This window comes from Coregonus lavaretus (assembly GCF_964263955.1).
Source record: "Coregonus lavaretus genome assembly, contig: HAP1_SCAFFOLD_828, whole genome shotgun sequence".
NCBI classification, from domain to species: domain Eukaryota; kingdom Metazoa; phylum Chordata; class Actinopteri; order Salmoniformes; family Salmonidae; genus Coregonus; species Coregonus lavaretus.
In genome coordinates this window covers 98,768-111,777 of record NW_028157030.1, presented here as the reverse complement: position 1 = coordinate 111,777, position 13,010 = coordinate 98,768, and the positions used below count along the sequence as shown (strand labels likewise).

The window sequence follows — 13,010 nt, the reverse complement described above, 5'->3', positions numbered from 1 at the left end:
ACATTAGAAGTCAAGAAAACACCATCAGATCAAACACATGGCAACCACATTACAGACCATAACAACGACGTGTAAACAGAACACACCACAACATTACAGACCATAACAACGATGTGAGAACAGAACACACCACAACATTACAGACCATAACAACGATGTGTGAACAGATGGTGTGGGGGTGGAAAGGCAGAAGACATTCTAACCAAATAGTATCTGTTCTGTTCTCTCCAGCTCAGCGTCTGTGGCGGGTCTGAAGCCGTACGTAGAGAGTGTCTGGACCCTGCTGTTGAAGCACTGCGAGTGTGCAGAGGAGGGCACCAGGAACGTGGTAGCGGAGTGTCTGGGGAAACTCACCCTCATAGACCCTGAAACCTTGCTGCCCAGGCTCAAAGGATACCTGCTCTCAGGTGGGTAACGGTAACCCAATGTTTCACTATGCTGTTTTCGATTGGCAAGACTTGATTCAAAAAACACAGTTTGTTCATTGCGCGTGATATGAGTCATTCATGTTAAGAAATATGACCTGGGTATTAATTTACGGTGCTATTGCAAGTATGTCATGTGAATATTCATGTTTCCTTCTCCAGGATCATCTTACGCCAGAAGCTCAGTGGTGACAGCAGTGAAGTTCACCATCTCCGACCACCCACAGACAATAGACCCTCTCCTGAAAAACTGCATAGGTGTCTTATCTACACTATCTAAACTATGCATAGCTATCTACTGCTAACCTATCCTCTTTGTGACTGCTGCTATGGTACCTATAGTTATCTATATCTGAATGTCTTTACTGAGACAGACAGACTGGTATGGTATCTCAATCAAATCAATCAATCAAATGTATTTATAAAGGCCTTTTTACATCAGCAGATGGCACAAAATGCATATACAGAAACCCAGCCTAAAACCCCAAACAGCAAGCAATGCAGATGTAGAAGCACGGTGGCTAGGAAAAACTCCCTAGAAAGGCAGAAACCTAGGAAGAATCCTAGAGAGGAACCAGGCTCTGAGGGGTGGCCAGTCCTCTTCTGGCTGTGCCGGGTGGAGATTATAAGAGTACATGGCCATTGAAGGCCAGATTGTTCTTCAAGATGTTCAAACATTCATAGATGACCAGCAGGGTCAAATAATAATCACAGTGGTTGTAGAGGGTGCAACAGGTCAGCACCTCAGGAGTAAATGTCAGTTGGCTTTTAATAGCCGAGCATTTAGAGGTCGAGACAGCAGGTGCGGTAGAGAGAGAGAGTTGAAAACAGCATGTCTGGGACAAGGTAGCACGTCCGGTGAACAGGTCAGGGTTCCATAGCTGCAGGCAGAAGAGTTGAAACTGGAGCAGCAGCATGACCAGGTGGACTGGGGACAGCCAGGAGTCATCAGGCCAGGTAGTCCTGAGGCATGGTCCTAGGGCTCAGGTCCTCCAGGAGGGGAGGGAGAGAGAGAGAATTAGAGGGAGCATACTTCACAATTCACACAAGACACCGGATAAGACAGGAGAATAACACCAGATATAACAGACTGACCCTAGCCCCCCGGCACATAGACTATCGCAGCATAGCTACTGGAGACTGTGATGTGTTTTTACTGAGACAGTTTGAGGAAATATAGACTAGATGTACAGTGCCTTCGGAAAGTATTCAGACCCCTTGACTTTTTCCACATTTTGTTACGTTGGATGGGGAGTGTTGCTGCACAGCTATTGTCAGGTCTCTCCAGAGATGTTCGATCGGGTTAAAGTCTGGGCTCTGGCTGGGCCCCTCAAGGACATTCAGAGACTTGTCCCGAAGCCACTCCTGCGTTGTCTTGGTTGTATGCTTAGGGTCGTTGTCCTGTTGGAAGGTGAACCTTCGCACCAGTCTGAGGTCCTGAGCGCTCTGGAGCAGGTTTTCATCAAGGATCTCTGTACTTTGCTCCGTTCATATTTGCCTTGATCCTGACTAGTCTCCCAGTCCCTGCCGCTGAAAAACATCCCCACAGAATGATGCTGCCACCACCATGCTTCACCGTAGGGATGGTGCCAGGTTTCCTCCAGACTTGACGCTTGACATTCAGGCCAAAGAGTTCAATCTTGGTTTCATCAGACCAGATAATCTTGTTTCTCATGGTTTGAGAGTCTTTAGATGCCTTTTGGCAAACTCCAAGCGAGCTGTCATGTGCCTTTTACTGAGGAGTGGCTTCTGTCTGGCCGCTCTACCATAAAGGCCTGATTGGTGGAGTGCTGCACAGATGGTTGTCCTTCTGGAAGGTTCTCCCATCTCCACAGACGAACTCTAGCGCTCTGTCAGAGTGACCATCAGGTTCTTGGTCACCTCCCTGACCAAGGCCCTTCTCCCCCGATTGTTCAGTTTGGTTGGGCGGCCAGCTCTAGGAAGAGTTGGTGGTTCCAAACTTCTTCCATTTAAGAATGATGGAGGCCACTGTGTTCTTGTGGCCCTTCAATGCTGCAGAAATGTTTTGGTACCCTTCCCCAGATCTGTGCCTCGACACAATCCTGTCTCTGAGCTCTACGGACAATTCCTTCGACCTCATGGCTTGGTTTTTGCTCTGACATGGACTGTCAACTGTGGGACCTTATATAGACAGGTGTGTGCCTTTCCCAATCATGTCCAATCAATTGAATTTACCACAGATGGACTCCAATCAAGTTGTAGAAACATGTCAAGGATGATCAATGGAAACAGGATGCAACTGAGCTCAATTTCGAGTCTCATTGCAAAGGGTCTGAATACTTATGTAAATAAGGTATATCTGTTTTTGTTTTTTAAATACATTTGCAAAAATATCTAAACCTTTTTTCTCTTTGTCATTATGGGGTATTGTGTGTAGATTGCTGAGGATTATTTAATCAATTTTAGAATAAGGCTGTAACGTAACAAAATGTGGAAAAAGTCAAGGGGTTTGAATACTTTCCCAAGATAAAACTAGATATACATATGTTAGACTAGAGGGAGCTCTTCATTTGACTTGTCATGTTGATGCTAAAATCCATGTATTTCTGAAGGGATCATAACGACTGTGCTGTGGGCTGTATTCCAGGTGACTTCTTGAAGACGTTGGAGGACCCAGACCTGAACGTGCGGCGGGTTGCCCTGGTAACCTTTAACTCGGCAGCCCATAATAAGCCCTCTCTCATCAGAGACTTACTGGATACGGTCCTGCCACACCTCTACAACGAGACCAAAGTCCGCAAGGAACTCATCAGAGAGGTACAGGATGAACCAAGCTTCTGTTCATCTCTGTCATTCTTCCTTCACTCTTCCCTTGTTTTCTGTTACCCCCTAGGTTGACATTTGGTGCTTGACTTCCTGTTTCCTGTTTCCTACCCTCTGTCTCTTATCCTTCTTTCATCTTTCATTCACTCACATCTTCCTTTCTTGGTTTTTGAAGGTTTTAAGTTTGATTGACGAAGGATTTACTTGCAATTCTTGTGCTATGTAGTTGTTATACCTACCTTGGTTGAGTTACTTTGGATAAGAGGGTCTTCTAAATGACCTACCTTCATTGAGTTACTTTGGATAAGAGGGTGTTATAAATGACCTACCTTCGTTGAGTTACTTTGGATAAGAGGGCGTTCTAAATGACCTACCTTCGTTGAGTTACTTTGGATAAGAGGGTGTTCTAAATGACCTACCTTCGTTGAGTTACTTTGGATAAGAGGGTGTTCTAAATGACCTACCTTCGTTGAGTTACTTTGGATAAGAGGGTGTTCTAAATGACCTACCTTCGTTGAGTTACTTTGGATAAGAGGGTGTTCTAAATGACCTACCTTCGTTGAGTTACTTTGGATAAGAGGGTGTTCTAAATGACCTACCTTCGTTGAGTTACTTTGGATAAGAGGGTGTTCTAAATGACCTACCTTCGTTGAGTTACTTTGGATAAGAGGGTGTTCTAAATGACCTACCTTCGTTGAGTTACTTTGGATAAGAGGGTGTTCTAAATGACTTACCTTCGTTGAGTTACTTTGGATAAGAGGGTGTTCTAAATGACTTACCTTCGTTGAGTTACTTTGGATAAGAGGGTGTTCTAAATGACTTACCTTCGTTGAGTTACTTTGGATAAGAGGGTGTTCTAAATGACCTACCTTCGTTGAGTTACTTTGGATAAGAGGGTGTTCTAAATGACCTACCTTCGTTGAGTTACTTTGGATAAGAGGGTGTTCTAAATGACCTACCTTCGTTGAGTTACTTTGGATAAGAGGGTGTTCTAAATGACTTACCTTCGTTGAGTTACTTTGGATAAGAGGGTGTTCTAAATGACCTACCTTTGTTGAGTTACTTTGGATAAGAGAGTGTTCTAAATGACCTACCTTCGTTGAGTTACTTTGGATAAGAGAGTGTTCTAAATGACCTACCTTCGTTGAGTTACTTTGGATAAGAGGGTGTTCTAAATGACCTACCTTCGTTGAGTTACTTTGGATAAGAGGGTGTTCTAAATGACCTACCTTCGTTGAGTTACTTTGGATAAGAGGGTGTTCTAAATGACCTACCTTCGTTGAGTTACTTTGGATAAGAGGGTGTTCTAAATGACCTACCTTCGTTGAGTTACTTTGGATAAGAGGGTGTTCTAAATGACCTACCTTCGTTGAGTTACTTTGGATAAGAGGGTGTTCTAAATGACCTACCTTCGTTGAGTTACTTTGGATAAGAGGGTGTTCTAAATGACCTACCTTCGTTGAGTTACTTTGGATAAGAGGGTGTTCTAAATGACCTACCTTCGTTGAGTTACTTTGGATAAGAGGGTGTTCTAAATGACCTACCTTCGTTGAGTTACTTTGGATAAGAGGGTGTTCTAAATGACCTACCTTCGTTGAGTTACTTTGGATAAGAGGGTGTTCTAAATGACCTCAATGTTCTGTCTTCTCCCCCCAGGTTGAGATGGGTCCCTTTAAACACACAGTGGATGATGGTCTGGACATTAGGAAGGCAGCGTTTGAGTGCATGTACACCCTCCTGGACAGCTGTCTAGACAGACTAGACATCTTTGAGTTCCTCAACCACGTAGAAGACGGACTCAAAGACCATTACGACATCAAGGTATCCTATACAGCTTCCTGACAGGCCTGCCTGGAGAGAGAGAGAACAGGAGAGAGAGGTAGTCTGTATGAAAATCAGAGAACAGGAGAGAGAGAGAGGTAGTCTGTATGAAAATCAGAGAGAGAGGTAGTCTGTATGAAAATCAGAGAGAGAGGTAGTCTGTATGAAAATCAGAGAGAGGTAGTCTGTATGAAAATCAGAGAGAGGTAGTCTGTGTGAAAATCAGAGAGAGATGTAGTCTGTATGAAAATCAGAGAGAGAGGTAGTCTGTATGAAAATCAGAGAGAGAGGTAGTCTGTATGAAAATCAGAGAGAGGTAGTCTGTATGAAAATCAGAGAGAGGTAGTCTGTGTGAAAATCAGAGAGAGAGGTAGTCTGTATGAAGATCAGAGAACAGGAGAGAGAGAGAGGTAGTCTGTGTGAAAATCAGAGAGAGATGTAGTCTGTATGAAAATCAGAGAGAGGTAGTCTGTATGAAAATCAGAGAGAGAGGTAGTCTGTATGAAGATCAGAGAACAGGAGAGAGAGAGAGAGGTAGTCTGTATGAAAATCAGAGAACAGGAGAGAGAGAGAGGGGTAGTCTGTAAGATTAAAGGCCAGACTGCATAATGCATCATAGGGCCTGTATTGATGAGGCGTGTATTGGTTTATGTAGCTGGGGCTGGAGGAGAATGGAGATGTTGTATGATGGTGATGTTGTTGTTTATCTGCTCAGATGCTGACGTTCCTGATGCTGGCTAGACTGTCCACTCTGTGTCCCAGTGCTGTGCTACAGAGGCTGGACAGGCTGGTGGAGCCACTACGGGCCACCTGCACCACCAAGGTGAGACTGACCAGAGACACTGTCCCTGACATGGGACCATTCACAGAGACCCAGACACACTGTCACTGACATGGTACCATTCACAGAGACCCAGACACAACACTGTCCCTGACATGGGACCATTCACAGAGACCCAGACACACTGTCACTGACATGGTACCATTCACAGAGACCCAGACACAACACTGTCCCTGACATGGGACCATTCACAGAGACCCAGACACACTGTCCCTGACATGGTACCATTCACAGAGACCCAGACACACTGTCCCTGACATGGTACCATTCACAGAGACCCAGACACAACACTGTCCCTGACATGGTACCATTCACAGAGACCCAGAGACACAGTCCCTGACATGGTACCATTCACAGAGACCCAGACACACTGTCCCTGACATGGTACCATTCACAGACACCCAGACACAACACTGTCCCTGACATGGTACCATTCACAGAGACCCAGAGACACTGTCCCTGACATGGTACCATTCACAGAGACCCAGACACACTGTCCCTGACATGGTACCATTCACAGAGACCCAGACACAACACTGTCCCTGACATGGTACCATTCACAGAGACCCAGATACACTGTCCCTGACATGGTACCATTCACAGAGACCCAGACACACTGTCCCTGACATGGTACCATTCACAGAGACCCAGATACACTGTCCCTGACATGGTACCATTCACAGAGACCCAGACACAACACTGTCCCTGACATGGGACCATTCACAGAGACCCAGACACACTGTCCCTGACATGGTACCATTCACAGAGACCCAGACACACTGTCCCTGACATGGTACCATTCACAGAGACCCAGACACACTGTCCCTGACATGGTACCATTCACAGAGACCCAGACACAACACTGTCCCTGACATGGTACCATTCACAGAGACCCAGACACACTGTCCCTGACATGGTACCATTCACAGAGACCCAGACACACTGTCCCTGACATGGTACCATTCACAGAGACCCAGACACAACACTGTCCCTGACATGGTACCATTCACAGAGACCCAGACACACTGTCCCTGACATGGTACCATTCACAGAGACCCAGACACACTGTCCCTGACATGGTACCATTCACAGAGACCCAGACACAACACTGTCCCTGACATGGGACCATTCACAGAGACCCAGACACACTGTCCCTGACATGGTACCATTCACAGAGACCCAGACACACTGTCCCTGACATGGTACCATTCACAGAGACCCAGACACAACACTGTCCCTGACACGGTACCATTCACAGAGACCCAGACACACTGTCCCTGACATGGTACCATTCACAGAGACCCAGACACACTGTCCCTGACATGGTACCATTCACAGAGACCCAGAGACACTGTCCCTGACATGGTACCATTCACAGAGTCCCAGACACACTGTCCCTGACATGGTACCATTCACAGAGACCCAGACACAACACTGTCCCTGACATGGTACCATTCACAGAGACCCAGACACACTGTCCCTGACATGGTACCATTCACAGAGACCCAGAGACACTGTCCCTGACATGGTACCATTCACAGAGACCCAGACACACTGTCCCTGACATGGTACCATTCACAGAGACCCAGACACACTGTCCCTGACATGGTACCATTCACAGAGACCCAGACACACTGTCCCTGACATGGGACCATTCACAGAGACCCAGACACAACACTGTCCCTGACATGGTACCATTCACAGAGACCCAGACACACTGTCCCTGACATGGTACCATTCACAGAGACCCAGACACAACACTGTCCCTGACATGGTACCATTCACAGAGACCCAGACACACTGTCCCTGACATGGTACCATTCACAGAGACCCAGACACAACACTGTCCCTGACATGGTACCATTCACAGAGACCCAGACACACTGTCCCTGACATGGGACCATTCACAGAGACCCAGACACAACACTGTCCCTGACATGGGACCATTCACAGAGACCCAGACACACTGTCCCTGACATGGTACCATTCACAGAGACCCAGAGACACTGTCCCTGACATGGTACCATTCACATACCCAATAGGTCAATATACTGGTTGCAGACATCCCATGCAGAACGGCTATATTTAATGATCAAAAAAATTAGTGGTATGCTGACTTTCTTTTAAATTTTGTCTCAAGTTTATTTGACCTCTGACTGTCAATGACCTCCTTTTGTTTTCACTGAGTGGCGTGATAAGAGTCCCATCTCTCTCCAACAACCAGCTACAGTTGGTCCATCTATGTCAACCCCTCTCTCTCCCCCACCAGGTGAAGGCCAACTCAGTGAAGCAGGAGTTTGAGAAGCAGGATGAGTTGAAGCGTTCAGCCATGCGGGCGGTTGTCGCCCTCCTCACCATCCCCGAGGCAGAGAAGAGTCCCCTGATGAGTGAGTTCCAGTCCCAGATCTCCTCCAACCCCGAGCTGGCCGCCATCTTTGAAAGCATCCAGAGGGACTCGTCCTCCGCTAACATGGAGTCCATGGACACCAGCTAAACTACGACTCCCACAATGCCCCTCTTCTTCCCGTTCATTCCCAAAACATGATGCCGCAACAACAACAAAATACCCGGGGGACCCTTTTATCAATCGTTCCATGATGCATTGCACTGAATCAGCAACAGTTATAGGAGAAAATACTAATAATTTAAAACATAAAAAAAAAAGGAAAATGTAAAATAAGATAGTCAAAGAAATGTTCTCTTTAAAGCTTTTAAGCTCATCACCACATTTCTCATTTAATTTTTTCTATAAAAAAAAAACAAAATAAATCAGTTTTTGATTTGTTCCTTCGTTCTTTTTTTTTTTTTGGTTGGGGTTTGATAATAATTCCTGAATTCCACAGGTACCTCCATGCAGATTTCAGATGCAGCTGCAGAGTGGCTGTTGTTGCTGGCATGATGACATGAACTGACTGAAATGGAAACGGACTGACTACCCTACAGCTTAACTCTTACGAACGATGGGAGATATTCATACACTGCTCCTAACGTACAGGACACTTGACTAACATGGGATCTACAGGGGGTAAATCAATAAAATGATAGCATATTGAGTTTACGGTTCCCGGACCATCATTTTCTTTTTGGAGTTTTTGTTACCATGTTTCTTACCAGGCCCGATTTAGTTGAAATGAATGGGGTGGTTTTGTTTTTGTACGAATTGAATGTCCATCTCTCTGTTATTATTGGTGTTTTTCTTTGTGTCCTTGTCGGCTGTTGGTTAGAACAAAGCTTGGCTGGTGGGATTCACACAATCCGAAGAAGAGGTGATGTTTAAAACTGTTAAAGAGATATTCTATTATAGAGGTGTGTGTGTGTGAGACATGGTTGGGATAGGGTGTTCTGTTGAGTAAGTGGATAAATATGTTGAATATCTTCGCCCTGTTTTCATTTTTACATGTCTCTGCATCGACTAGTGGGCGTTGTGCCGAGGTATTTTGACCTTTTGACTCCCATTAGCATGTTTTAAAAACAACCAATAAGGGTGTGTCAGCCACACCGAATGAACATGTCTTCTACAAGGCAGCACTTACCTTTTGGTGAATGCCCAGCATTAGGAACAGGCCTCTCTGTAAATGGACAGAAGTTCAGTACATTTGTGAATAAAAGCGTGAACTGATTTTCTCATGGCCTCAGATCCAGGATCATGTATTCCTTGGTATAGAATCTCTCCCCTCAGCCGAGGTATAGAGAGTGTGCATAAACTCATACGAGAAGTTAAAACTGCAAAAAATCCAATGGTTCAAAATCCCCCTTTGGATTGACCAGTGTATCAGAAGCTGATGATGCTGTGTTCCTCTTCCAGTCAGCACGAGTCACAAATAACACCCTAATGCCCAAACGCAGCAAACAAAAAAAGAAGCGTCCTCTCACTGTCAACTGCGTTTATTTTTCAGCAAACTTAACACGTGTAAATAGTTGTGTGAACATAACAAGATTCAACAACTGAGACATAAACTGAACAAGCTCCACAGACATGTGACTAACAGAAATTGAATAATGTGTCCCTGAACAAAGGGGGGGTCAAAAGTAACAGTCAGTATCTGGTGTGGCCACCAGCTGCATTAAGTACTGCAGTGCATCTCCTCCTCATGGACTGCACCAGATTTGCCAGTTCTTGCTGTGAGATGTTACCCCACTCTTCCACCAAGGCACCTGCAAGTTCCCGGACATTTCTGGGGGGAATGGCCCTAGCCCTCACCCTCCGATCCAACAGGTCCCAGACGTGCTCAATGGGATTGAGATCCGGGCTCTTCGCTGGCCATGGCAGAACACTGGCATTCCTGTGTTGCAGGAAATCACACACACAGAACGAGCAGTATGGCTGGTGGCATTGTCATGTCAGGATGAGCCTGCAGGAAGGGTACCACATGAGGGAGGAGGATGTCTTCCCTGTAATGCACAGTGTTGAGATTGCCTGCAATGACAACAAGCTCAGTCCGATGATGCTGTGACACACCGCCCCAGACCATGACGGACGCTCCACCTCCAAATCGATCCCGCTCCAGAGTACAGGCCTCGGTGTAACGCTCATTCCTTCGACGACAAAAGCGAATCTGACCATCACCCCTGGTGAGACAAAACCGCGACTCGTCAGTGAAGAGCACTTTTTGCGTTCCTGGTGTAACTCGGGCAGTTGTTGTTGCCATCCTGTACCTGTCCCGCAGGTGTGATATTCGGATGTACCGATCCTGTGCAGGTGTTGTTGCACGTGGTCTGCCACTGAGAGGACGATCAGCTGTCCTTCCTGTCTCCCTGTAGCGCTGTCTTAGGCGTCTCACAGTACGGACATTGCAATTTATTGCCCTGGCCACATCTGCAGTCCTCATGCCTCCTTGCAGCTTGCCTAAGGCACGTTCACGCAGATGAGCAGGGACCCTGGGCATCTTTCTTTTGGTGTTTTTCAGAGTCAGTAGAAAGGCCTCTTTAGTGTCCTAAGTTTTCATAACTGTGACCTTAATTGCCTACCGTCTGTAAGCTGTTAGTGTCTTAACGACCGTTCCACAGGTGCATGTTCATTAATTGTTTATGGTTCATTGAACAAGCATGGGGAAACAGTGTTTTAAACCCTTTACAATGAAGATCCGTGAAGTTATTTGGATTTTTACAAATTATCTTTGAAAGACAGGGTCCTGAAAAAGGGGACATTTATTTTGTTTTGCTGAGTTTATATAGTGCACTACTTTTGAGGGGAGAAAAAAAAGGTTACCTTCTCTTTGAGGACGCTCTCTTCCTCTCATCTCTTCCAACAAAATGACCATCAGTCTGCTGTCCCCACTGAGAGGCAGTCATTCCTGAAGGAACTGAGAAATGGAAGCCAACAGTATGGAGTCTGAGGTGGCTGCTGTCGATGTGAGCTTCATGTGCACGGCAGAGAAATGTGTAAGAGGATAGCTTATACACTGACTGTATAGGTTCATATGTATAGGTGGATGAAGCTATAGGTTCATATGTGTAGGTGTATAAAGCTCAGTATTTCATGCTCTTGGGAGTTGTTGCGTTAAGCTGTGATGAGGTACGGTGAATAATCCATTTATGGAAAAATGCCCAAATAAAGAGGTCAATTTCTGCCTGAATTAATGTTGTCATTCATGATCCCTCTGGTGCAGGGACGGGCAACTTTGACGGGGGCCACAAAACATCTGAACTTATCACTAGGGGCCTCAGCGGCTCGCGGGTCTGCGCACCCACACCCAGACATGCTGTCGGAGCCGGCCCTAGCCTTTTGGGGGCCCTAAGCAACATTACATTTACATTTTAGTCATTTAGCAGACGCTCTTATCCAGAGCGACTTACAGGAGCAATTAGGGTTAAGTGCCTTGCTCAAGGGCACATCGACAGATATTTCACCTAGTCGGCTCGGGGATTAGAACCAGCGACCTTTCGGTTACTGGCACAACGCTCTTACCCACTAAGCTATCTGCCGCCCCAACATTTTGTTGCAGTTACAAGCGTGTGACCATGCCTGTGTTTACAACTGATTGGTCTTTTGACCAGATCACAGATATTTTTCAGAGCTGATCTAATTGGTCAAAAGACCAATGAGTGAAAAAAATAAAATCATAATTGGTCTGCCAGTGTAAACACATGTCAGTTATGCCATAATGCTACCCTCCAAGTAGCAGACCAGTACCATAATGCTACCCTCCAAGTAGAAGACCAGTACCATAATACTACCCTCCAAGTAGCAGACCAGTACCATAATGCTACCCTCCAAGTAGCAGACCAGTACCATAATGCTACCCTCTAAGTAGTAGACCAGTACCATAATGCTACCCTCCAAGTAGCAGACCAGTACCATAATGCTACCCTCCAAGTAGCAGACCAGTACCATAATGCTACCCTCCGAGTAGCAGACCAGTACCATAATACTACCCTCCAAGTAGCAGACCAGTACCATAATGCTACCCTCCAAGCAGCAGACCAGTACCATAATGCTACCCTCCAAGTAGCAACCAGTACCATAATGCTACCCTCCAAGTATTAAATGACTGCAGTGAGCATCATGACACAACATGGATAATACATTCAGTTGATGCCAGCCCTTTAAACATCACATTCATCACATAGAAAATATATCTCCGCAAAGGTCACTAGCTACTCAACATTAAACGAATGGTCCGTGTCTTTTCGGTTTTATATGTACACGTGCCAAAGATTGCAGGGACACCCCACATCATCAAAAGAGAGGAGGAAAAATACATTTAAATGTTTTATTGTCACATACACCAGATAGGTGCAGTGAAGTCATCCATAGTAGCACAGCAGTGTAATGTGTTGTTCTACAGGGTCAGCCATAGAAGTACATTTTAGTCATTTAGCAGATGCTCTTATCCAGAGCGACTTACAGTTAAATGAGTGCATACATTTTTCATACTGGCCCCCCGTGGGTATTGAACCCACAACCCTGGCATTGCAAACACCATGCTCTACCAACTGAGCTACATCCCTAGTACAGGGCCCCTGGAGCAAATTAGGGTTAAGTGCCTTGCTCAAGGGCATATCGACAGATTTTTACATAGTCTGCTGAAGTATTCAAACCAGCGACCTTTCGGTTACTGGCCCAACGCACTAACCGCTAGGCGACCTGCCGCTTCAGAATCAGAAATTCACTTTGTAGTTCTGTAAAGTTACTCAAC

General features: G+C 45.8%; 1 protein-coding gene across 1 annotated transcript in view; it reads left to right on the top strand.

The window, feature by feature from the left end:
- cand1 (cullin-associated and neddylation-dissociated 1) overlaps nt 1–9,246 on the top strand; it is a 52,002-nt gene extending 42,756 nt beyond the window's left edge. The window contains exons 18-23 of the mRNA XM_084199900.1: nt 232–407; nt 588–683; nt 3,034–3,203; nt 4,866–5,030; nt 5,746–5,853; nt 8,141–9,246. Coding sequence (XP_084056026.1) covers nt 232–407; nt 588–683; nt 3,034–3,203; nt 4,866–5,030; nt 5,746–5,853; nt 8,141–8,365 — 940 coding nt within the window. The 3' untranslated portion in view covers nt 8,366–9,246. The remainder of the gene's footprint in view (nt 1–231; nt 408–587; nt 684–3,033; nt 3,204–4,865; nt 5,031–5,745; nt 5,854–8,140) is intronic.
- The last annotated feature ends 3,764 nt before the right edge of the window (nt 9,247–13,010 follow it).